Source organism: Micromys minutus (genome assembly GCF_963924665.1).
Source record: "Micromys minutus genome assembly, chromosome: 10".
Classification (NCBI taxonomy): domain Eukaryota; kingdom Metazoa; phylum Chordata; class Mammalia; order Rodentia; family Muridae; genus Micromys; species Micromys minutus.
Window position 1 is genome coordinate 65,697,372 of NC_137979.1, and position 22,540 is coordinate 65,719,911.

The following is a 22,540-nucleotide window of genomic DNA, read 5'->3' on the forward strand; positions in this document are numbered from 1 at the left end:
CAGGCCCATTACTTCCCGGACCGCCTCCATCCTACCGTACCCCAGCTCTCCAACCATTCGGGTTTGGGGATTTTGTGCTCTAGGCATCTGCAACTTCTGGAGGTGTTCAGGACCCATCTGCTGGCCTTGGAGCTGCAGAGCAGTCGGAGTTCCCCAAAACTCTGCTAAAGTACACGATTCCAGCGCCCATCCCCCTACCCTCCTACCCCACCCCATGCCCCAACACACTTAGAGGTGGCTTGCTTAACTTTTTTTTCTGGTTTGTTTGTCTCCTTAGATAAAGACAAACTGCGTTAGAAAAGTAATTTTAAAATCATTAGGAAGCTTCCAGCCTGCAAGATTTGGAGAAGAGATTTCCATCCCTCCTTCTTGGCCATAGTGACCACAACCCTAACTAGGAGACTGCCTCATGGTGATAGTGTTCACTGTGTGGATGGCCAGTTCCACACTCAAACTCTTAAAAAAAGAGCTGGATAATGTGTGCCAAGTTGAAAGCTCAAACCTATACACAAAGCCTAGGCGCTCAGTTTCCCAAACTCGGCTCCCTACTTCTGATACTTTCTGGGACTAGAGAGGGTGCTCAGTGCTTAAGAGCATGTTACTCTTGCAGAGGACCTGGATTCTGTTCTAGCTATCATGTGGCAGTTAATACTATCCAGAATTCCTTTCCAGGGATCTGACACTCCCTCTGAACTCCTCAGTCACCAGGTACATGAAGGTGCACATACACACATGCAAGCAAAAACACATACAATAGACTAATTTTTTAAATGTATGCTTTTCTCCAAGTGATAATAAGCATCACTCTGAAAACCAAAGAAAGACAGTTCTGTCTTCTAGGGAGCCCCAGAAACCTTCTCCCATTTTCCTCTCAAGTCTTAACCCTCTCCTCCTCTGCTTTTTTTGGGACCTCTGAAATTTAGGTTGGATGTGATGCTGGGGACGTCAGAAAACCACTGAACAGTGAGAACACCGGGGACTCAGAGAACATGCTGTATTTCAGAGTTTTGGCTAGCAAAAGAATAAGAAGGGATGCCTCAAACAAACAAAACAACAACAATGACAAAACAGTCAAAACTCGGTGAGGTATTACACACCTTAATCCCATTGCTAGAAGGTGTCCAGAGGGAGGCCATTTTGGACTACACTGTGAAATCCTGTTTCAAGGAGGAATCAAAGAAAAAGGAAAAACAAAAGAGAAGGCGTGGCTTCGTGGGTAAGAGAGCTTGCTTCAAAAGCCTAACAGTCTGACTCTCTGAGTTGCTTCTCCTGAACCCATGTAAGGTAGAAGAAATCAGCTAAGCTCACAGCATGGGCTTCTGGCCTGCACACATGCAGTCTGGTGTCCCCATCACACCTACATCATACATGTACAATACTAATAAACAAATAGAGAGAAGCAGTCAGGTTCCTCTCCAGGCAGGATGACTGTGTCTGACATAGTCCCTGACATCCTGGTCTTCTGACGCATAACACTTTCATCACCCAGGAAACCTACAGACCCAGATGCTGCCTATGCCTGCCCATCCCAGTAAAAGATGCTGGTCCTAACTCAGTTTGTTAGCTGATCCCGTGTTCTCTCCAGCTCTCTCCAGCTGGCCAGCAAGGGCCACACAGTACCATACAAGGCCAGGCTTGGAGCCTAAAGTCTAAATGGTTTTGGTTTTACTGAGAGAGTGCAGCTGCACCTCTGCCTGTGGTCTGGACCCTGAAGACCACAGTACCGGGCTTTGGGCTCCTCAGAGAACGAGCCAACACTGGCCTTCTTTCTCTGCATTTGGCCTTCTGGACCACCCTAACCTATTTCAGAAGGCTCAGACAAGTCCCGGCCTTGAATGTATTCCAGGACTCAAAGTACCCCCAAAGGACAAATTGTCCCTCACGATGACTTGGTTTAGGCCTTCTCTCAGAGCATGCAGTGAGAAGGAAGCTTAAGTGGTACAATCTGCCACAAGCCCTGAACAGAAATGACCCCAGTGAGTCTCTGGTGGGTAGCCAGAAAATATAGCAGGCCAGGTGAAAACAAACATCCACCTTTTATTTTCCACTAGAGGACCTGAAGGACAGTCAGTTGATGGGTTGATGGGCTTCCCAGGATTAGTCCAGTCTGGGCTGTTGCATAGGAGAAGCTGGCTTAAGACTGAAGAACACCAGTGCTAGCAAGTCCTGGTGTTCAGGAACAGCTGGCTAACTACACGTTTGAATGGAGGCCCAGAGACCAGGCTCCATGAACCAGCGGTTGCCCCAAGATGGCTCTTCACTGTGAGTCAATGCTACCAACCAAGCCAGAACCCATGGTAGACACTTCAGAAGCTTCTAGGTTGTGGTCTCTGTTGGGTCCGTTGCTGTTACGACATAATCTTCTTTTCATAGTGATTCTGGTGTTGACCTTTGACATCAGGCTACCCGGCAACCACGACACAGTGTTTTCTCTGTTTCAAATGGCTGTGGCCATTGGGACACACTTAGACGCAGGTAAGACCAGTCCTCGTTGCCAGCTTTCTCTACAAGCGATCACAACCATCCCCAAAGAGACTCTTGTGTAGGTTCAGGCAAGGAGGAGGCTCCATCATTCTTTCCAATGGCCTGACCCTGGTGTTCTTGGCTTGCTTTTCACCTATTTCAACCTCAGGAAGTTGCCCCGATTCCTAACTTATATTAGCCCAGCTAAATGCTATCTCAAGGCACTGATACTGGCCCACCACTGAAGTTCATCCAGCTTTGATGTTCCCATCTGCAAAATGGATCACAAAAGTATCTGCTCCAAAAAGTCCCCATTTGATATGGTGACTAGCACCAAGGCCAACGATGGCCAGGAGACTGAGAAACCGGGAAACAGGAGGACTGAGAGTCATTAGCCACTCTCGTCCTTGTTCAGGACCCCCTGCCCCTCTGTCCTTCTCTCTTAGTGTGCTAGATGGCTAAGAGCAGAGTCCTCTGAGCCCCCAACCTCCCTCTTGCTTCCCAGTGTCTTAGTTCACCTTGGTCAGCTGTAGGTGCTCTCAGCCAGAGAGAGGAGATGGGTGGGCCATCCCTGGCCAAGCTACAGGGTGGGCACGAAGCGGATCTTCTGGGAGTAAGCGAGGTCAACGATGTAAAGGAGCAGGTTGACGTAGGTGAAAATAGCTACCACCAACTGGCTGTCCCAGGGGCAGCTGCCTCGGAGGCAGTCCGAGGGCCGCCCTGGCTCCCCATACTTGGGGTCGAAACAGAAGACTGGCCAGATGACAGCGGCACTGAGGTATAGGAGCACAGCCAGGAAGGTGTACACTACCACGAGGCGGTCAAACGGGCACCCCAGGCCCCCTGTGTGTCCCATCACACTTAGGACCACCACAGTCACTGTAGCCATGAAGCATAGGCTGTAGACAGCCACACACCACTGCGTGGCCACGTAGCGCCCGTAGCGACTCTCATGGACAAGCGCTCCAAAAATGATGCAGGCCACAAAGGCCTGGACGATCTTAAGGAGCCCAGATACTGTAGCCATATAGCTGGCTACCTGACCCGGCCGGGCCCGAGTCAGGGCCACTTCAGCAGCATAGGCTAGGAAGAGGAGTCCTGCGAAGACACTGGCTGCCAGGCGGAAGTTTCGAACCACGCATCCGACAGGTTCAGGAGGGCACTCCAGCCGAGTGAAGTACAGAGGGTAGATGACAGCAGCCGTGGCACACAGCAGGGTCGCCAACATGGCGAAGGCTGCTGTAAAGTTGCCCCAGGAAAGGCGCAGGCAGCTGTGGAGTCTTGTGAACTCACAAGCTACTACCAGGACTGAGAAGGCAAAACAGAAGCCCCAAGCAGCCATGCAGAAAGTGCCCTGGACGCCCCCAAAACCACCTCGGTGAGCAACCAAACTGAAGGTGGTACAGCCAAAGGCCAGCTGCAGCATTCGGGCTGTACCCACCGGCGAGGTCACAGCGCCTAAGTGCAGATATGCACCCCCTGGGGGCTCCATGGTGCTGCCCATCAGGCTCTCTACCTCCCAGCCTCACCCTGTGACCAGCTACCCCGGGGGTCTGCCCGGCTGAGAGACCTCTGTCTTCCGCGGCAACAGCAGGTGCTGGCAGTCTGCAATGGCAGTGTTAACAGTGACATTGCAGTAGAACAGCCTCTCTGCTGCCTGTGTTGGGAGCCCTCCCCCAGCGCTATAAATAAATAGACTGATCAGAGCCCGGGAATAGCAGCCTGCATGCTAGTTCCCATTCTGAGGGACATCTGACCCCTGCATCCCACAAAGAGCCCCTGTCCGGACTACTAGTTAGCCTCTGGATGCTAAACGCCCACCTCCTGCCTCTGACGCACCTGCATCTGTCAGTCCCGTTAGTTTAGCGTGGGGGAGGGGCTGGGCAAAAACAGAGAGCAGGGGCTTGCCCTCTGGGGATCACTGCTGAGCCTTGAGCAATCTCTGTTGTTATTTTGAAGTCCAGTGTCTACCTGCTCTGTTTCAATTCTTCCTTCCTTTCTTTTAGCAGAACAAAAATAGGTTTATTAAGAAAAAAAAATTGAGCAAGAATTTCTGAGAGTAGGAGGGTGCTCCAAAGGAGAAATACCACATTAACTCTGCCTTTGTTGGTTTTTAAGTAGTTACTTACTTAGTTTATTAATTAATTTTGGAGACAGAGTCTCACACGGCCCAGATTCACCAAATGGTTGGAGATGACCTTGAACGATTTTTTTTTATATATAAAATTTTTTTTAAACTGGGCAGTGGTGGCACATGACTAATCCCAGCACTTGGGAGGCAGAGGCAGGTGGATCTCATGAGTTCCAGGCCAGCCTGGTCTACAGAGTGAGCTTCAGGACAGCCAGAGCTACACAGAGAAACTGTCTTAAAAAATAAATTAAATTAAATATTAAAATTAAGTCAGACTTATTTATTTTTGTTTTATGTGAATGAGTGTTTTGTGTGTGCTTCTTTTGTGAGCCTACAGATAAGTACCATGTGGGCCCTGAAAACTAAACCTCTGCACGAGCAGCAAATGCCCTTAACCACTGAACCATCTCTCCCGCCCCTGAACTTTCTTTTCTAACATCTATTATTAACTTTATGGGCATAGTGTTTTGCCTATATGTATGTTTGTACACCATGTGCATGAACAGTGCCCATGAAAGTGAGAAGGTATTGTATTCTCTGGAACTGGAGTTACGGATGGTTGTGAACTAACTAACCACCATATGGGTGCTGGGATGGGGCCCAGAGGGTCTCTGTAAATGCAACAAGTGCTCTTAACTACTGAGCCATCTCAGAAGCTGGACATTAAATAACTTCTTCTTCCTTCTCCTCCTCCTCTTCTTCTTTCTCCTCCCTCTCCTCCTTCTCTTTCTCCTCTTCTTCCTCCTCCTCCTCTTCTTCTTCTTCCTCAGCAGCAGCAGCATTGTTAATACTTTGTGATTGGCTCTAATAAATTAATTAATTCTGCTAATATTTCCACAGACATATCCTGAGCACATGGCTAGTCCCCTAGTTAATTCACTCAAAATTTTCTAGACAGAGTCAGAAAGATCTCTCAACAGTTAAGAACAGTGACTGCTCCAAAGAATTCTGGGATTTGATTCCCAGCACCCACATGACTGTTCCCAACGTCCTGTAACTCCATTCTTTGGCGATCCAACGCCATTTGTGGTACCAGGCATGCATAGGGTGCAAAGGCGTAACTGTAGGCAAAAAATCCATACACATAAAATACAAAAGGAGTTCAGGACAATCACTTGAAATTGGTGCTGGTGTTCTCCACTTATTCCCAAGGTATTCTGTGCATCTGATCAGGAATTAGATTTTGCACATGACTATCCTGCCTCACTGTGTTTTATCCTGAAACGGGCCACTCCCTTGTTTTGTACCTTGGGATTGCAGTTGGGTATCCCCCAGAGAAGACTTCTCAGGCATGGGTTTAAGCCAACAGAAAGTCTTTTTTTTTTTTTCATGGCTGGCTACTACACTGGGTGTTCCTTTGTATTCCCAAGCCTTTCTCAGGATGAGCTTTTAAGCACAAAAACCCATATCCTGGGTTGACATACTTTGGTTTAAAAGAAGAGTTAGCCAGAAATGGACCTACAGAAGCCAAAAGGCAAGGTCAGTGCATTTCGAGACTTTCCCAGGGCTATGGGTTTCAATGGACAGGCCTCTGTTTTCGTTTTGGCAGGTGGTGCTGAGTTTTACAACCTCAATGGTACTTCCATTGAGGATTTTGTTGTGCTGGTCTGAGGCCCTGTGACAGTAACACTGGTGCTCCAAGAGTCCAAGCCAAGAGCTTGACAGACTGTCCTTCAGCGTGTGCCACAGGACTTGAGTCTAAACTAAAAGCTTCTAGCAGGAGAACCAAGGAAGGAACATCATTTGTAATGGCATGTCTGGCTCATATGGAGGTCAGCCATGAGGATGTGTGGGGCATCCTATTCATGTGTCCTCTTATCTGTCTTCCCAAGATTCTTTGCATCATGGACGCTTCTCATGAATGGCGTACTCTGCAAATGGAGAAATACTGGTCATCAGATCTAAGATACAGATCCCATATGTACTTTTTAAAAAAGATTTATATATATATATATATATGTGTGTGTGTGTGTGTGTGTGTATTATATGTAGCTGTCTTCAGACATACCAGAGAGGGCATCATATCTCATTACAGATGGTTGTGAGCCACCATGTGGTTGCTAGGATTTTAACTCAGGACCTCTGGAAGAACAGTCAGTGCCCTTAACCACTGAGCCATCTCTCCAGCCCCCGCCCATATGTACTTTTTAAAATAATAAAATAAATAAAAGACAGTCCTGAATTAACACAGGTGTGTTTAGAGAATCTCATGAACAAGTAAGTATCTTAGATCTGTTAGAGCTAGTTGGGCTGGGACCTAGCTAGCCCAACAATTGCTGGCTACCATTGTGAGCTCCACATCAGGGCTGGATGTTCAGGCTGGTCTTCAGTGTACACCAGAATCTTGAAGAAATAATCTCCAAGCCTAGTGGCCAGTGAAGAGTGAGGGTAGGGTACACAGGTGAAGAGAGCAAACTTCCTTCTTCCATGTCATTTATCAGGGCTGCAACCAGAAGGTGTGCCCAGATTAAAGGTGGATCTTCCCATCTCAAAAGATTTGGATTAGAAGTGGGTCTTTCTGCTTCGACTGAATTAAATAAGAAAAACATCCCCGTTGCAGACCCATGTCTTTAATCCCAGAACTTTGATCTCTTTAATCCTTGAGACAGAGGTCAGCCTAGTCTACAGAGTGAGCTCTGGGATACATAGAGATCCTGTCTCAACAAACAAGCAAGCCCTCACAGTGTACTTAGTCACTTGAGTTTTAGTCAGTTCCCGATGGAGTTGACAACCAAGAAGAGCACGTGTGTATCGTGTGTGCAGCAGGCGCTGGAAACCAGAAGGGGGCATCAGACTTGGAACTGGAGTAACAGGATATGTGTGTGCAGGGAACACAACACTGCTCCTCTGGAAGAACAACTGACAACTGCTCTTAACTGCTGAGCCATAGCTCTGTCCCTTGTGTGAAATCTAACTTACAGAGATCTGCCTGCTTCCATTCCCTTAGTGCTGGGATTAAAGGTTAGCCCCACCCCTTGTTGTGTTCTTGTTGACATAGATCTCTCTTTCACTGGAACCTGGGACTCTTGATTAGGTCAAGCTGGTTAGCCAACAAGCCCTTCCTCGGGATCCATTTTCCTTCCTCATCTCCTGCAAGCTCAGATCACATATATTATGTGCCACCATGTCCATCTTCTTATATGGGTGTTAGGAAATAAACTCTGCTTGTCAAGTTAGTTTGTTTGTTCATTTGTTTTTGTTCTGTGTCATCCTGGCTGTCCTGGAAACTCAAAAACACACCCATTTCTGCTTCCCAGGTGCCGGGATTAAAGTTTACCACCACATCCAATTGGTCCTCATATTTGTATGCTGAGCATTTTACCAACTAAGCTATCTTCCCAGTACCCACCAGTTCCAGGATACCTGGTGCCCTCTTTTGAGCTCCGTGAGCACCAGACATGCACACTGTGCACATACATGCACATAGGTAAAACATACACACAAAATAATTTTAAAAGGAAAAACTTCCTTGGTGTGATGGCATGAGCCTTTAATCCCAGCATTTGGGAGGCAAAGGCAGGTTGGTCTTTGAGTTCCAAGACAGCTAGAGCTACATAATAGAGAGACTCTGTCTCAAGAAAGAAAAAAAAGGGGGGGGATGGGAGGCTGGGCTGGAGAGATGGCTCAGTGGTTAAGAGCACTGACTGCTCTTCCAGAGGTCCTGAGTTCAAATCCCAGCAACCATATGGTGGCTCACAACCATCTGTAATGAGATCCGATGCCCTCTTCTGGTGTGTTCAAAGACAATGACAGTGTACTCATATACATTAAATAAATAAATAAATCTTAAAAAAAAAGAAGAAAGAAAAAAAACAGAGAAAAGAAAGAAAATCAAGATGAGTTGTTATCACAAACTATGGGAAGTAGGTATCTGCTAAATGAATGAATGAATGAATGAATGAATGAATGAAGCCTCCTCCATTAGAAGAGGGCTAACGTGTGAAGTAGGGGTTACAAAACATCCAAAAGGCATCAGAGGTTAGAGTCCCTTGGTCCCTCTTCTGGTCCTATGATGTCCTAGGAACACATGCAAAATGAGTAAACTGGCTCTTCAAACAAACAAGGACCAGGCTAAGCTTCTGTTATCTTTTTTTTTTTAATTATTAAGAAAAGAATATGTTACAAAACAATATCATCCATCATATATTTCTTAATTTCCATTTTTTTAAAAATTAAAGTCATAAAAAAGTCACTTTATAAAATAATACAAAAGAACATGATCAGATGGGGACTAGGCAGGACCATCTGAGCTGATAGGCTCAGGAATCCAGTGCTTGCTTTGCTTCTGGCTCTCTCCCCAGGCTGGTCTGGGGGCTAGGGAAACAGACACAGGGTGGAAATGGTCCCTGGGCTGAGGGCAGACCACTGCTCTAGCCAGGCAGTGGGAGAGGCAGTCAGGTATCCATCCCTAGGTGAGTCCTGGGAGAGGCAGAAGAGCCTAGAAGTGAAGGTGAGTCACCCTGGGACAACAAGTGGACCAGCCCCTCAGTGCTACCTCCTCTGTGCCTGGCAGCCACCTAGTTCCCACTACTCAGCATCCCTAGCAGCTTGCTGGGCTCCATCCCCTGCTGCTGAGCCACAGTCTGCAGGTCGAAGCCCAGGTGCATAAGGAACTGTGCCACGTTCATCTCTTGGCCTGTAAATTGGTCCCGGATGGTAGGGCATGAGGGGTTGCAGTGGGGCCAGGGGCAGCTGTCTACCAGGTGGAAAGGGCAGCCCTTCATGGGGGTTTTGCTGGCCTTATGGCTGTCATGGAAGCTCCGATCCCAGCAGTGCAGCGCCCGGGGCAGGGATGTCCCCTTCACCTGGACGTCCGTCCAATAGCTGTAGAAAGAACCCAGGGCATGGGTTGTTGAAGGCCATTGCTGTCACTGTTTGGGGCTACATTTTAATCCAGCCACACAGCAGTGTAGCCAAAGGTGTAGTAACTTTGGAGGGCTCAGGAAGAAACATTCAGAGCCTCGAGAAGGATCTCATGGAAGGGCGTCTACAGGTTTGGGAGAGGCTTAAAGGCGGGTGGAATTAATACAACGGAGGTAAGCTACCTAGAACCTGTGGGGGATACTGACCTTCGTATGATGATCTCATGAGACAGGCAGGCGGGGGCAAAGCTGGCCCTAGTAGGGAGAAAAATCAGCCTGAGTCCCACAGTATTACCTTTTCCAGATAAGCAGCCCTTCCTTTTGCTGTGTCTCGCCAGCTTCTCATCTGCCCTGGCCTTGGTCCAGCTCCCACATGCTCCATGCTGACCTTGGGCTTCCCAAACCTGTTTCATGTACACCTAATCCAGCCAGAGTCTGCGAGGCAGTAGTGGGAGACTATCTTGAGCGCATGAATTGTCATCGGCCATTTTCTTTTCTCTTCTCTCTCTCTTTTTTTTTTTTTTTCCTTTTTAGCCCGAATCCCATATAGTTCAGGCTACCTCAAACTGGCTATGCAGCCAAGATAAGATTTCTCATCTTCTTCTTTCTATTTCTCAGATGCTGAGATTACAGGCAGTCATCACCATGCTGGGTGTACATGGTGCTTTATATATTCTAGGCAAACAGGATGGTCTTACTCTGTGACTAGGCTGGTCCTGAACTCATAGAAATTTACCTGCCTCTGCCTCCTAAGTGGCATGCCAGGCCTCAAGACCTATATCTTTACATCACTAGCCACCCAGCCCGGGTCCCTTGCACACACTCACTGCACATCCTTGAGTGTGCCACGCAGTTCTCGGCCCAGATTCTGGATGTACAGCCACTGGTCCTCCTGAAGCGGCTGCCCAGTGAGATGCACATTATCCACAGTCAGCTGCGCCTCATCAAAAAGCCACTGTACCACAAATACTGGACCTGGGAGAGGGATGAGGCACAGGTTGACCTGCCTCTGGGTTTCACATCCTACCCTGCTCCTTCCTAGCAGGCTCTCAGACTAGTCACATTTTGGACAGCCCATGATCCTGTGCCTTTCTTCTTTCCAAAAGAAGAACCCTAAGTCCTCCCCACTATTCTTTGGAAAGAGGGGCTGAGGGAACTATTTGTTAGTCCCAAAATACAGAAAGAAAGCATATGGATTTGTCTCTGATGCTATTACAAATGATGCTAGTTTGCCTGGGACCAAGAGTTTTGGTGTTAAATCAGGACAGTTCCGGGTAAGCAGGAACAACTGTTTACTCCACTGTAGGCATGACCAGTATGAACTGGTCCAACCTCTTTAATCTCAGAACTGGTGTTCAATTCCGGATATCCCACCACCCCCATATGCCTCATCTGAACTGGCCACTCACAGCGCAGAGTCGGGTATACTTTGTAGCCAAAGAAGCAGTTCCATTCCTCTCCCTCCTCGAACTGGCGCTGGCAGCGCTCTGGGACCATCCCGCTCCAGTACCTGCAGCACAGTCATCAGTTAGGTGGTGATCCTGGGGTTCTCCTCCCCTTAAGATGCCACGCCACCCTGGGCCCTTGGCACTTAGGCAGTGTTTTGGCATGAGCACCTGATGCCGCGGCGGATGGCCTCCGTGGGCGCACAGTTGATGGTATCAATGCAGTCTGATCGGCGGTACTGCTTGTTGTCCAAGAACCAGCCTGAGTCAGCCAGGCCCCGCACCTGGATAGATGGGTAGCCCAACTCCTCCAACAGCTCAGCCACGCGGTCTACATTCAACAGCACCCCGGTGCCCCCAGCGCTGAGGGAAGGCCAGATGTGAGGCCAAGTGGCTGGGGAGGGGTGCCTGATGCTTCTTCACCCAGAGCTGGTTTAACCCCCGGACTAGTCCTGTGGAAGCACTGCCTCTGAACAATGCATTCCGACTGTAGCCGTGTTGTTTGTCCATGGGCAAGCCACAGTGTCCCTCAAGGTCTGGAGGCAGAGGGCTGCTAGAGTTCTGGCCCATAGCTAAGACTGGCAGAACACAGAGATGACTCTCCTTTCCCTCTTCTCTCCTTATCTGAAGTAGAAGAGAAACTCCAGCGTATTGGGCTCCCTCATCCAGTCTAAGCAGGCATTCTGTGTTCTGCTTGGGACACAGCTACTGACCAGTTAGCGTCACCCCACTCTTCCCTAGCACTGCATCCTGAAGAAGGGACATCAGGACACGCCTGACCACTAACCCATTATGTAGGCGACTGCAACCCAACAATTTTAAGGGTCCAGAAGCATTCTCTAAACAGTTCCTAGCTACAGAGCACTCTAAGGTCAGACCTCTAGGGTGCCCCAAATGAGGCTGATCTTCCTGCGGAGGCTGGAGCCAGCAGAGCTCTGTGGGGATAGATTCCAGGTCTGCAGACAGATACCTTCCAGGGTTTCCCACGCACACTCCATTCCACCCACGTTCCAGAGCTGCCACAACAGCCCGTCTCCCTCCATGCAAAGCCCTCCTCCCTTGGGCCTATTGTGCTTACCTGCTCCCAGCCAACAGCAGCACCTTTGCCCCACTCAGCCCTTTGACCAGGAGCTCCCGTACCACCTCCTGGATTATGAGGGAGCCCATGAAGGCATACTCATCTGTATGGAAAAGGGTTAGCTTTAGGTGAAGTTAGACTCCAGGAAGCATGGAAGATGAGCCTAGGCTCTTTCCAGGGATGGGATAGGGTGCGGGAATAGACTGGGGGGGGAATTAGGATCAAGGGCAGGAGGCCTTGCTAGGGGGTCCCTCAGGGGCCAGGTGAGCCACAGACAAGCAGGAACCCTAAGGCATGCTACAAACAGGTTGAGAAAGTCTATATTGTCCCACAAGTCTCACCACCCTGCCCTGTCTTAATGGGCTGGGAAGCCAGGGACTCACTCTTCTCAGACTTGGGTGAAGCCCCACTCCAAACGTCACTGGAGCAGTAGGGGATGAAGCTGTAACAGGGATGAGGTGAGCCCACCGTGGCCCTCTGTTGCCCAAATCTACCATGAAAGACCCCAAGAAAAATGCTGCCCAGGATAAGACCCTCAAGAAGGACCTCCCCAGGAAGGTCCTCCTTAGAATAGAATCCCCACAGGAAAGGGAGCCCCTAGAAGAATCATCCTCCCAGGAAGAAATGCTAGAGAGGATACCTCGTAAAACAGGGCCCTTAGGAAGGACCTCCCCAAGAAGGCCCCTCCCAGAAGGATCATCACCCCCAAGAAGAACTAAGCTCTCTATTAAAGACTACCCCAAATATGAGCCCCCCACAAAAGCCAGCCCCCAAGAATGAATCCCCACAATCAAAGTACTCCATAGGAAGGACCACTCCAAGGAAAAGCCATGCTCTCTCTTACACCATATTGGCGTTCCACCAGTGTGGGTTCTCCTCTGGCTGGGAGGACAGAATACCAGTACCTGGGGAGACAGGAAGGGGATATGCAGGTTCGGTGACTTCCTTCTTGACAGCCCTAGCCTGAGGTGCAAGGGTGAATAGGGAACGGAGTCATCAAAACCAAAAGGTGAGGAGGAGCTCTCCATGGTTTTAGGGACTTGGGGGTCTAGGATGGGGTTCCGGTGGTAAATGGGTCCTTCCTAGAAGACCTTACTTGGAGAGTCTGACTATTCCGCCATTTCCACCAAACCGAGCCAGTCTTGTGCTGCTGACCTGTGCGTGTGTGTGGCCAGTCTTTGGAACTCATTAGGCGCCGCATGGTGCTGTATCTGGAGTCGCAGTTCTCCCGATTGAAGCAATACCAGCCGCCTGCAAGCACAGACATCAGGCTCTGTTCCATGAGTCCAAAAGACCCCTCCTGCTCCACACCTCAGCCCCTGGAACCTACCTTCCAGAAAGAGTAACCACCGCCGACTGCCTTTGGACTCCTTCAAATAGTAGCTGCAGGGAAGGCGCACAGAGCACGCTGTCAGGTGGGGATACCTGAGCCACCTTCTTTCCCTATCGGCATCCCCAAACCGGAATCCTCAGCCCTTTTTCCCCACTTCGGGGCTGAAAGGGTCATTCCACCTGTTGCCTCGACCTCACCACTGCCGCGCGGGGGCGCCCGCTGCCAATCGCAAACTGAGCGCACAAGCTGGTGAAACCCCACTGATTCCCCAGAGGTGGCGACAGCGGGTGGGCGGATGGAGGGTCGTGTGGTCCGTGGAAAATTCCCACAGCCCGCCCCGCATGAGACCCGCGTTAACCCTGGCGCCGGTGACTGTTGAAGAGCTGCACTCTCGAGCACGCAGGAGCACTTGAATAATGAGAAATATGTCAGGGCTAGAGACCCAGAAAACGGTGGTGGTAAGGAGCGCAGTGAGGAGTTGCAGGAGACGCTGAAGCAGTGTTACAGCTTTTCTATCAAGGCCCTGACTAACATCGATCAACTGAGCGCGTGGGCATCCAGAGACCCTTCTGACCTCCCAGCTTCACCTGTGTCCTCTGTCTACTTCAAAGTTGAATGCGTGTGTGAATGCTGCACCTGGAGCCTTCGGTCCCTCTGGCGTCCCTCTCTTGCTCCCGTGCTCGGATTCCTGACTGTTCCGAGCCAATCTGCTATGCACAGGGGGAACCCTGAGACAAAAACCGCCTGTCCTTCAGTGTTGCCTCTTTCTACCTGAGACATGGTCACTCTGGACTGCAGTCTCTTTTCCTGTCCGAGGACCTGAACTTTCAAAGGCGGGTGCACTGTGGCCAAGAGGTCAGCACCCGAGTTGGCCTCGGACCAGAGCTTCAAGAGCTGCACCCTCCCCCGCTTTGGGAGGTTCCAAGCCAGACTCTCCCCAGGGCTAACAGCGATAGACGCCCGAGTGGAACCCTTTCCTCTAGGGACCAGATCAGCCATTGAAAATAGGAAGGGTCCAGTGCAGTCTCCGCGTCTGTGCGCGCGTGCGCGCGCGCGGGGAAGCAGAAAATGCGAGCGCCACTAGTGATGGGACGACGGCGAGCCAGGCGCTGAGCACCGGTGGGGCCAGCCAAGCCAGGTTGACGGCCTCCCGGGGTCCTGCCCAGCGCCGGTCTTACCCGGCGGGGCTGCCGTCATTGCAGGTCACCGACGTGTTCAGCAGGAGGTGAAGGCGCAGGTCCTCATTGAGCTGTTGCGCAGAGCAGGGATACAGGGACTGTGCCAGGCTCTTGACTTGCGCCATAAAGCTGTCCATGTTGCCCTCCACTGCCGTGAAGTCCAGCGGGAAGCTCTCCACCGGCTGCCCGGCGCCCGGCGCCACCTCAGCCCGCTGCGGGGGCGGCGGCGGGGGCGGCGGCTGGGGTGGCTGCTGGCCTCGGCGCCTCCAGGTCTTCCTGCCCTCGCTGCCCCCAACCCAGTGCAGCAGGCCCAGTAGTAGCAGCACGCGCACCTCTCCGCCCATGGCAATGTCACTCCGGCCTGTGGCCACCTGCGGAGAACAGACGGCCGTGAGGCGTCAGTGGCTCGGGGCGCCGGGCCAGGGGGCGCGCAAGGCACTGTTGCTCCTCGGCCCGGGGTCCCGCGCGTTATCCCTGCCCCGGGCGGCTCGGTGGGCTCTCGGCGTCGAGGCTCTGGAGTCGGGCGCCACCAGCCTCCGCAGCTCGGGCTCCGCACGTAGCCGGCCGAGGGCAATGCAGACTCTGGGTGCGCTGGCTCGGGCCCGCGCCAATGAGCAGCGGGGGCCGAGCTGGGCGTAGTTTGCGGGGGCCGCGGCAACCCGGGTGCCCGCGCGTTAGAAGTGCCGCCGCCGCCCGGGCGCGGCCGGGGGGAGGGGGCTGCGCTCACTCTTTTCTTGGCGGAGGCTTAGCCTTTTCTTCCCAAACCACAAGCCTGACGGAGGGGCCTGGACTAACCCGTTGCGGCCGCCGGAGGCGCTCCCGGCCAGGCTCCGTGGGGGGCAGCGCGGCCGGGCTGGCCCGGGGCAGCTCCATTCTCCGCGGCCAGCTCGGCGCCGCTACCCCCGCCCTCGGAGCGTCCCGGGGGCCGAGAGGAAGAGGCCTTTCCGCATCGGGGGCGCCCTGCGGGTTGCGCAGCTGCACGGCCCGACGGGTCAGGACGTAGGGTGCGAGGGTTCACCTGGAGCAGTTGGGGGGCCTTCCCTCCCGTGCCTGAGCTCAGTGCATTCGTGGGAGACTCGCACTCCGGCCCCCTCCGCACACTTTGCACCACCCGGAATCTGGCGCTCACCGTAGACTTCGTAGTTGCTGGAGCTGCGCTATCCCGCTGGTGCGCCCGACTGCGCTGCGCTCCCTTTCTGGCGCTGGCGTAAAGCCGCCCGAGACTTTTATCCAGCGGGGCCCCCGGGATCAAAGCGGCGGCGGACACAGGGCTCCGCGCCGAGGGGCCGGTAGTAGCGGCGCAGGGGGGGGCTCTGCGAGGAGCGGACAGGTGGGGCCCAAGGCCGGGCTTTCGGGGTCGACCTGCTGGAAGGATCGGGCGTGGGACTTCAACCCGCCGGACTCTCCCAACCTGGTGCCGGAGCCCGCAGATGTTAGGAGACATGTAGGTCAGAGGCGGTACTGCTACTTAACAGGCTTTGGTGTAAAATCTCTTGCTGCTGCACCCCATGAAGACACTACGAACCTCTCCCTGCCCCAGACGCCACTGGAGAAGAGAGCCGAGGATCAGAGAAGTTGCGAGCTTGGAGACTTCCATCTGCCAAGTCACCTCACCTAATGTAACCACCTCTACACATCCCAAGGCTCAGAATGAAATTCCTGTCAGAAATCAGAACTGGGAGCCAACTTTGGCATGCGCAGAACTCACAGACAAGGAGATTGCTGCAAGTGTTAGGCCAGCCATGGCTAAAGTTAAATAAATGAGTAAATAGTTAAAAGTTGCGGGAGCAGGACTGATGGCTGTGGTAGTCATGGGCAAACTGGCTGCACAAAACCAAACATACCCACCCTAAGTGCACCACAAGCCAGCCGCTTGTTTTTTCTTTACCTTCTGCCTGCAGTCTGGTAGTGTTTTTCTAGAGACCTGCCTCAGGACAAGGGTCCGAACCTCGGGCAGGGCTTCTCCTGCCCACATTCTAATTCATGACAGGAGGAGCCTGCTTCTTCTAGTGGGTACCTGCTGCAACTCCTAGGGAGGAGTCTTAGGGAGGAGTCAGGAAGGATCCCACCTGTGCTGCAGAGCCAACCCGCTGCTGTTCTCCATGTCTGCAAACGCGTGTTCTGTTTCCAGGTGGAGTTCAGAGAAGCTGAGAACCGCACCAAGCTCTGCTCCTTCAGAAGTTCACCTTTTGGGGTGGAGAGATGGCTCAGCGGGTAAGAGCATTTGCTACTCTCACAGAGAACCCAAGTTCAATTTCCAGAACCCACACAGTGGTTCAAACTGTCTATTTCCAGGTAATACAAAGCCCTTATCTGGCCTCCTTGGGCATCAGGCACACACACTTGGTGCACAGATACACATGTGCAGGCAAAACACCCATACACCTACAAATAATAATTTTTTAGAAGTTAAGGGGGAAAAAAAAAGAAATCCACATTTGCCGTCTCTCTGTTGTTGGACCAGCTTAAAGTCTGTGCTTGAGACTGGCCCAGGGCAGCAGCTCCATCATTCTGAGTTGTCCTTCTAAAGCCCTTATCCTCAGTAGCCAAGGCTACCAGAATGGAAGCATGGAGCAAGAGCCTTCATTGGAAGACTTCTGCCCAAGGAGCCTGTTATCCCAAGTCTCAGCAGAGAAATGCTAACTTCCAGCTGGGTGATATGCTGCACGGGGCTGGGCTGCCAATGCCTGGCCCTGAGCCATTTCCCGGTGGGGAGATTTTGGGCAAGACCTGTGACCTCTCTTTGTGCCTCCGTTTCCTATTCTTTAAAGTGAGGCAGTGACCGTGTGTCTGTTGGAGGGTTGTTGTGGGATTACAGGAGCCCAAGCATGAAAGTGCTCAGCAGGGTGGTGGTTATGATTGCCAAAGAAATTCCAGAACAAGCCAAGGACATGCATATTCTATTCTCTGGCCTTTGCTGTAGCGTGATTTAGCCTGCACATCAAACCATAATGAGTTTGTGTTTGGTTTATTTAACACTAGTAGCAGAAAAAGGGGCTCCAACCAAAACGTCCCCTGCCTTTGCTGTCAGTCTTCCCTCTGCGTTTAAATCCCTTTTCTTCTCCTATCTTAATTAGGCTGATTGTATGTTTCCCCCAAGGCCGATCGTGCGTGTGCTCTCTGCACCAGAGTTTTCAGTGTCCTAAATATGGGGAAGTCTCTCTAGAATTCAGCTTCTTTAAGGAAGACCCTAGGTTCTTTGGCTTTTGGTTCACTTGTAACCTTATGGAAAACTCACCTGCGCTGGGTCGGATACTGCCTCTTGCCAACTTGAGTGGATATGAGCAAAAACTTGCAAAACAGCAGGTGTGGGTGAGGGCGAGAAGAAACAGGAGCTCCGTGCACTGCCAAGGGTGATACCGAATGGTATAACTGCCACAGAAAACCGCTGAGCAGCCCCTCCATAAGTCCCACAGAACATCACCAGACCCAGCACCTCCACTCCTAGGTAAACTTGAACTGGAAGCAGGTGTTCAAACAAAAGCTGGTGCACAGAGCAGTGTAACTCACAATGCTCAGAAGCTCATCAAAAGCCTACCCGTGTGGTTTCTTTCTACCTTGGGAAGCAGTTCAGCTATAAAAAGAAATTTCTGACCTACGCTGCAGTCTTAAACACTATGCAGAGTGAAATAACCCAGATACAAAAGACTCATGCTGTGTGGTTCCATAGACAAGAGATACCCAGGAAGGGTGAATCCACAGGGACAAAGCCTCGCCACAGGCTGCCAGGAAACCAGGAAGATCAGGGAATTAAGGAGTGCCTGTTGACAGGTGTGCTTGTGTCTTCAGGGATGATAAAGATATTCTGAAACTGTGGGGATGGTTGGACACATTGTAGGACTGTTGTGTAGATGGTTGCACACATTGTAGGTCTACTAAATGTTGTGGAGTTGTGACACTTCAAGGGGTTAGGTTCCTGTTACTTGAATTATACCTCTTTTTTAAAGCCCCAAAATTGGAATACTGATGCATGTTATCCCTTGGGAAGTAGATGAGAGAGGATCAGAGGTTCAAGGCTAGCCTCAGTTACAAAGAGAGATTGACATATGCTATAGGAAATCTTGCTTCAAAACAAACACAAGCCACCAAGTTTGACAACAGCTCGGCCCAGGACAAGAATAGCTGGACCAAGCCTGAAGCTGGGTGAACAAGTTGACTAGAATAGCACAGGCTGGTCTTCACAGTTCTCTTCGTAGGTAGGGATCAAACAGGGACTAGGGTAGGGGTAGGGAGTTTCTGTATTCCTGGCTCTAGCCAGCCTATGGGTCTCTGAGCTCTAGTTCCTTTCCTATAAAGTATCTGCTTCACTGTGCACATCAAGTGAGAAAGGTTGCTGGAGACAGAATGAACACGTTATGGACATCAGCTGTCACGGTGGGCATTGCTCAGGGAACAGGGTGGTCCTATGTATAGGAAACCTGTGGACTGGGAGGGTGAATTAGACCTAGGACAATGATACAAGTCACCTTCCTAGAGTGGCCCTGCAGAGTTACCCTTGTAGCTGCTCAGCACATCAGATACTAGGCCAGGGCTGTGCCCTTCCCTGCTCTTGGCTGCTTTGCTGCCTTATTGGGATGTGCATGGCCTGGCTCTGCCTGTTGTTCTTGCCTGGCTCCCATTAGAGCTGGTAGTGGGTACATCTGTCCAGTTCAGATCTAGCGTGTGCCCAGTAGCAAGGGGGTGCGGGGCTAAAGCAGGGCACTGTGCATTTTCAGAACCATACGCCAAGAAGTTCAGGATTTTGTTCTGGGGAGGACAGAGTGGAAAAGGCGTTCACAGATAAACAGAGTTAAGTGCCAGGAGGTACAGGTCTTACCTAGGCAGGCAGAGCCCTTCCTGGGAAGGAACCAAGATGGAACATTTCAGGGAAAAGCTAAGGTCTATGTTAAGCTGATCTCCAGTGCTGGGAAGGAGTTCATGGCCGAGGCAGACGGGAGCACATGAGTCCCATCTGAGACCTTCTGGGGGATCCAACAGATGAATGGCCTGGTTAGAGGGCTGGGCCAGCAGGGATTAGTGTGTCCAGTACTCCGGACCCAGTTCCCTTGCCCGGATGTGGGACTTGCCTCCTCCCTGTATGTATTCCCAACCCCCAGCCTGCACTCTTACCCAGCTCCACGTTCCAGCTGCTACCTTCGGCTGTCTGGGGCCCAGCTGTTATGTACTGGTCTCAGCCACCAGGCCTCACATCTGGGTGGCTCTGCACTCCAGCCGCTGGCTCTGAGGCCCAAATTGAACGAGAAGTCTGGGCAGGATAGCCTCTTGTCCTGTAGCCTGCTCTAAGGGGAAGCTCTGAAGATAGATAGCTAAGATCCCACCTCTCGTTCTTTGTTTGGGCTGGGGCTCAAAGCCTGGAAGACCCTGAGTTTCTCTTAGTTTCTCCCCGAAGCCTTCAAATCTGTATTCATATTCATTAGTTTATTTCCTCTCGGCTGGAGGAAAGCAACTCACTGATGGCAAACTCTTCAGCTTGTTGTTGGGAACTGTTCTCTCTGAGACTTTCAGCCCTGGCTCTTGGAAAAATAGGCAGCTTTTGAGTAGCTTTTCCTCTCAGTTGGCAGAGAGGGCTATGTTTGCTGATCCTAGGAGTCAGGGTCCCTTCATTGGAAAGAGCATGAGAGTCTTGAGACTGAGGCCCTACAGGCCCTCAATGGTGAACCAGTCTGGGGTGACCCAGCATCAGCAGCTTAGAGCACTGAAGTGCCTTGGGACTCTACTGATGTCTCTGAAGAACCCGTTCCTACCAGGACTTCTGCAACTAAGGCCTGCCCTCGCCCACTTCCTTCCCCAGCAGACAGACCAGGGGGAGGACCCTGCTGGATCCTGGTTTACAGTGACATGGGCTAACTGGAGGCTCACTAGGGTGGACACATTTACAAACTGGGGGAAGGTTGTAGGCCTGGAAAGGGGTCATTGCATATTTGTAGAACTGATTGGGGTACCTCTGGAGCACCCTAAAATAGCTATAGTATACGTCCTTGATCCTGAATGGACAAAGCTGCTAGCAGATGTCCTAAGAGCTCCAGGCTGGTACCAAACCCTCAGCTGTCCAGTTGCTGACCCCCAGGTACCTAAAGCAATGGACTCTCTCTACAAGCCAATGAGGCCAGATGCCATGTGACCTCCAGCTCCTCTTTCCAACCCTGTGATCCTCCGGCAGGCTTGCACGTGGCCTCTGGGGAGACAGAAACAAACTCTCAGATCTTGCCACTGGGAACCTTTCAGTGCTGGAGGCTGCGGATGCTTCTCTTAAAGGACCATACCACTTTAATTCAAAGCAGATACTTGGAACAGCTGTCTAGCTGCTGGCAGGAGGAAGGAGGAGGGAGACGGTCTGGCAGAAGAAGGAAGGTGTCCTCAAAAAGGATGCTAGATTCATTCTCAGAAGTAGTTAGAGCAGAGGCAGATAGGGCTGAGGAGCAGGTCCAGATCTCGGGCACTTCCTTCTTTAAGTATCTGGGAGAAGGCCTGTTCTTCCTCACAGGAGACACCTGAAGCTGAATAGATCCATAAGTAGTGGGGTTGACTATTCCTGTAGCCTGACCCTTGGAAACTTATGACAGTGTGTGTGTGTATGTGTGTGTGTGTGCTGCCTTCGAACGCAGAGATCTGCTTGTTTTTGCCTCCTGAGTGCTGGAATTAAAGGTGTGTGCCGCCACCATCAGGCCATTGGACATACTTAATGAAGAAATGACATGATGCCTTTTGTATATCAAACAGGACCTGAGATTCTTACTTGACCAGATGCTCTGCATGTAGGCCACTCACTGAGGCTAGACATGGGTAGCTCTGTGCATTAGATGATTCGGACAGGCATTCGTGTACCTATCTGATCCTGAACTGGGCACAGGGACCTAGACAGAAGGAGTGCTTCTCAGCTACTGGAAAATTTTGAGTTGGCTGGTTTAGTCATTCCACTGACTAGGGGACCCTGAGCCTCTGCTGCCCATGAGGGGACTTCGCCCCTGATTCGTCTAGCTGCAGGGGGCTTCAGAGAAAAGAAGAAAGGAGCCATGTTTTGTGTCATACAGTATAAGAAGGAGGAGAAGATAGGAAGCTAGGTGACTCCCCCAAGCATCTTGAGACATATTTGCTGTTTTTACAAAGAAAAACAAAGTCTGTGGAGTAAAACTGGCTTTTTGTGGGCGATCAAGGGTGGGAGGGGATGGGTCAGGGTAAGTCTTGTTTTATACTTATAGTTTCTGAATCAAATAAAAAAATATTTTGAGACAGCATCTCATGAAATAGCGCTAGCTGTCCTGAAACTCTTTGTGTGTACCAGGCTAGCTGCTAACTCATAGAGAGCCATCTGCCTCTGCCTAGCAAGTGCCAAATATTCTGAGCAATAAAAATGTAATAACAAGTCAGAACAAAGTGGGAAAAGAACCCCAAACTTTAAAATTCAGTAAAGTTAAAGTAAATAACCATATATCTGTTACCCTAACCTAACAGTGACATCTAGTTGCATGTGTCAGATGGTAGCTGCTGATGGACCACTCTCAGGTTACATCTGTAGGGTTGCTTCTGGGCTCCACAGATCTGCTTTCCTCAGGGTAAGCAGTGCCATGCAGAGCACTGATAGCAGGAACAGAGCAGATTCTTTCTTCTTTCTCTATCTCTCCTCTTCCTTCCCCCTTCTTCCTCCCCCTCCTCCTCCCTGTCCTCCTATCCCTTCTCTGTGTAGCCTTGGCCTAAGTCCCTTGTTGTCTAATCATCACAGTGCAGATGAATAACACCAAGAGCTCCCCTGGCTCTCTCACTTACAGACATCAGCAGATTCTTACTATCAGTTCCCTCCAAAGGCAATGTCCGCACCTGTTAGGTGTTTGCTTTTGTTTTGAGACAGGGTTTCCCTCTATTCCTAATTAGCCTAAAGATCAATAGAAGCCCATGGTGGCTTCAGACCTTCTGCCTTGGCCTCCCAAAAGTTTTTTCTTTGAAGAATCATCATATATCATCCTGACCTAATTAGGGAAAAGTTAAGTAGTTTTTCACTAATATGTATTTATTCATTTTCCTATTTTAGATGAGTGGGGTCTCCCTGTGTGGT

General features: G+C 51.0%; 2 protein-coding genes across 2 annotated transcripts; both read right to left on the minus strand.

The window, feature by feature from the left end:
* Nucleotides 1–2,017: 2,017 nt before the first annotated feature.
* Nucleotides 2,018–4,104, minus strand: MYADML2 (myeloid associated differentiation marker like 2). Its single transcript, XM_080923129.1, has one exon. It carries the CDS (start codon nt 3,965–3,967, stop codon nt 3,044–3,046), a length of 924 nt encoding a protein of 307 aa, XP_080779255.1. The 5' UTR covers nt 3,968–4,104; the 3' UTR covers nt 2,018–3,043.
* Nucleotides 4,105–9,111: 5,007 nt separating this feature from the next.
* NOTUM (notum, palmitoleoyl-protein carboxylesterase) lies at nt 9,112–14,834 on the minus strand (the record flags this gene model as incomplete). Its single annotated transcript, XM_080922813.1, has 11 exons — nt 9,112–9,418; nt 9,664–9,711; nt 10,284–10,431; nt 10,866–10,966; nt 11,073–11,264; nt 11,980–12,082; nt 12,363–12,421; nt 12,824–12,884; nt 13,135–13,230; nt 13,310–13,362; nt 14,491–14,834. 11 exons carry the CDS (start codon nt 14,832–14,834, stop codon nt 9,112–9,114), a joined length of 1,512 nt encoding a protein of 503 aa, XP_080778939.1.
* Nucleotides 14,835–22,540: the final 7,706 nt, after the last annotated feature.

Coding starts and splice junctions, on each gene's coding strand:
- MYADML2 (XM_080923129.1), bottom strand. CDS start 3,967: ATGGGCAGCACCATGGAGCCCCCAGGGGGTGCATATCTGCACTTAGGC.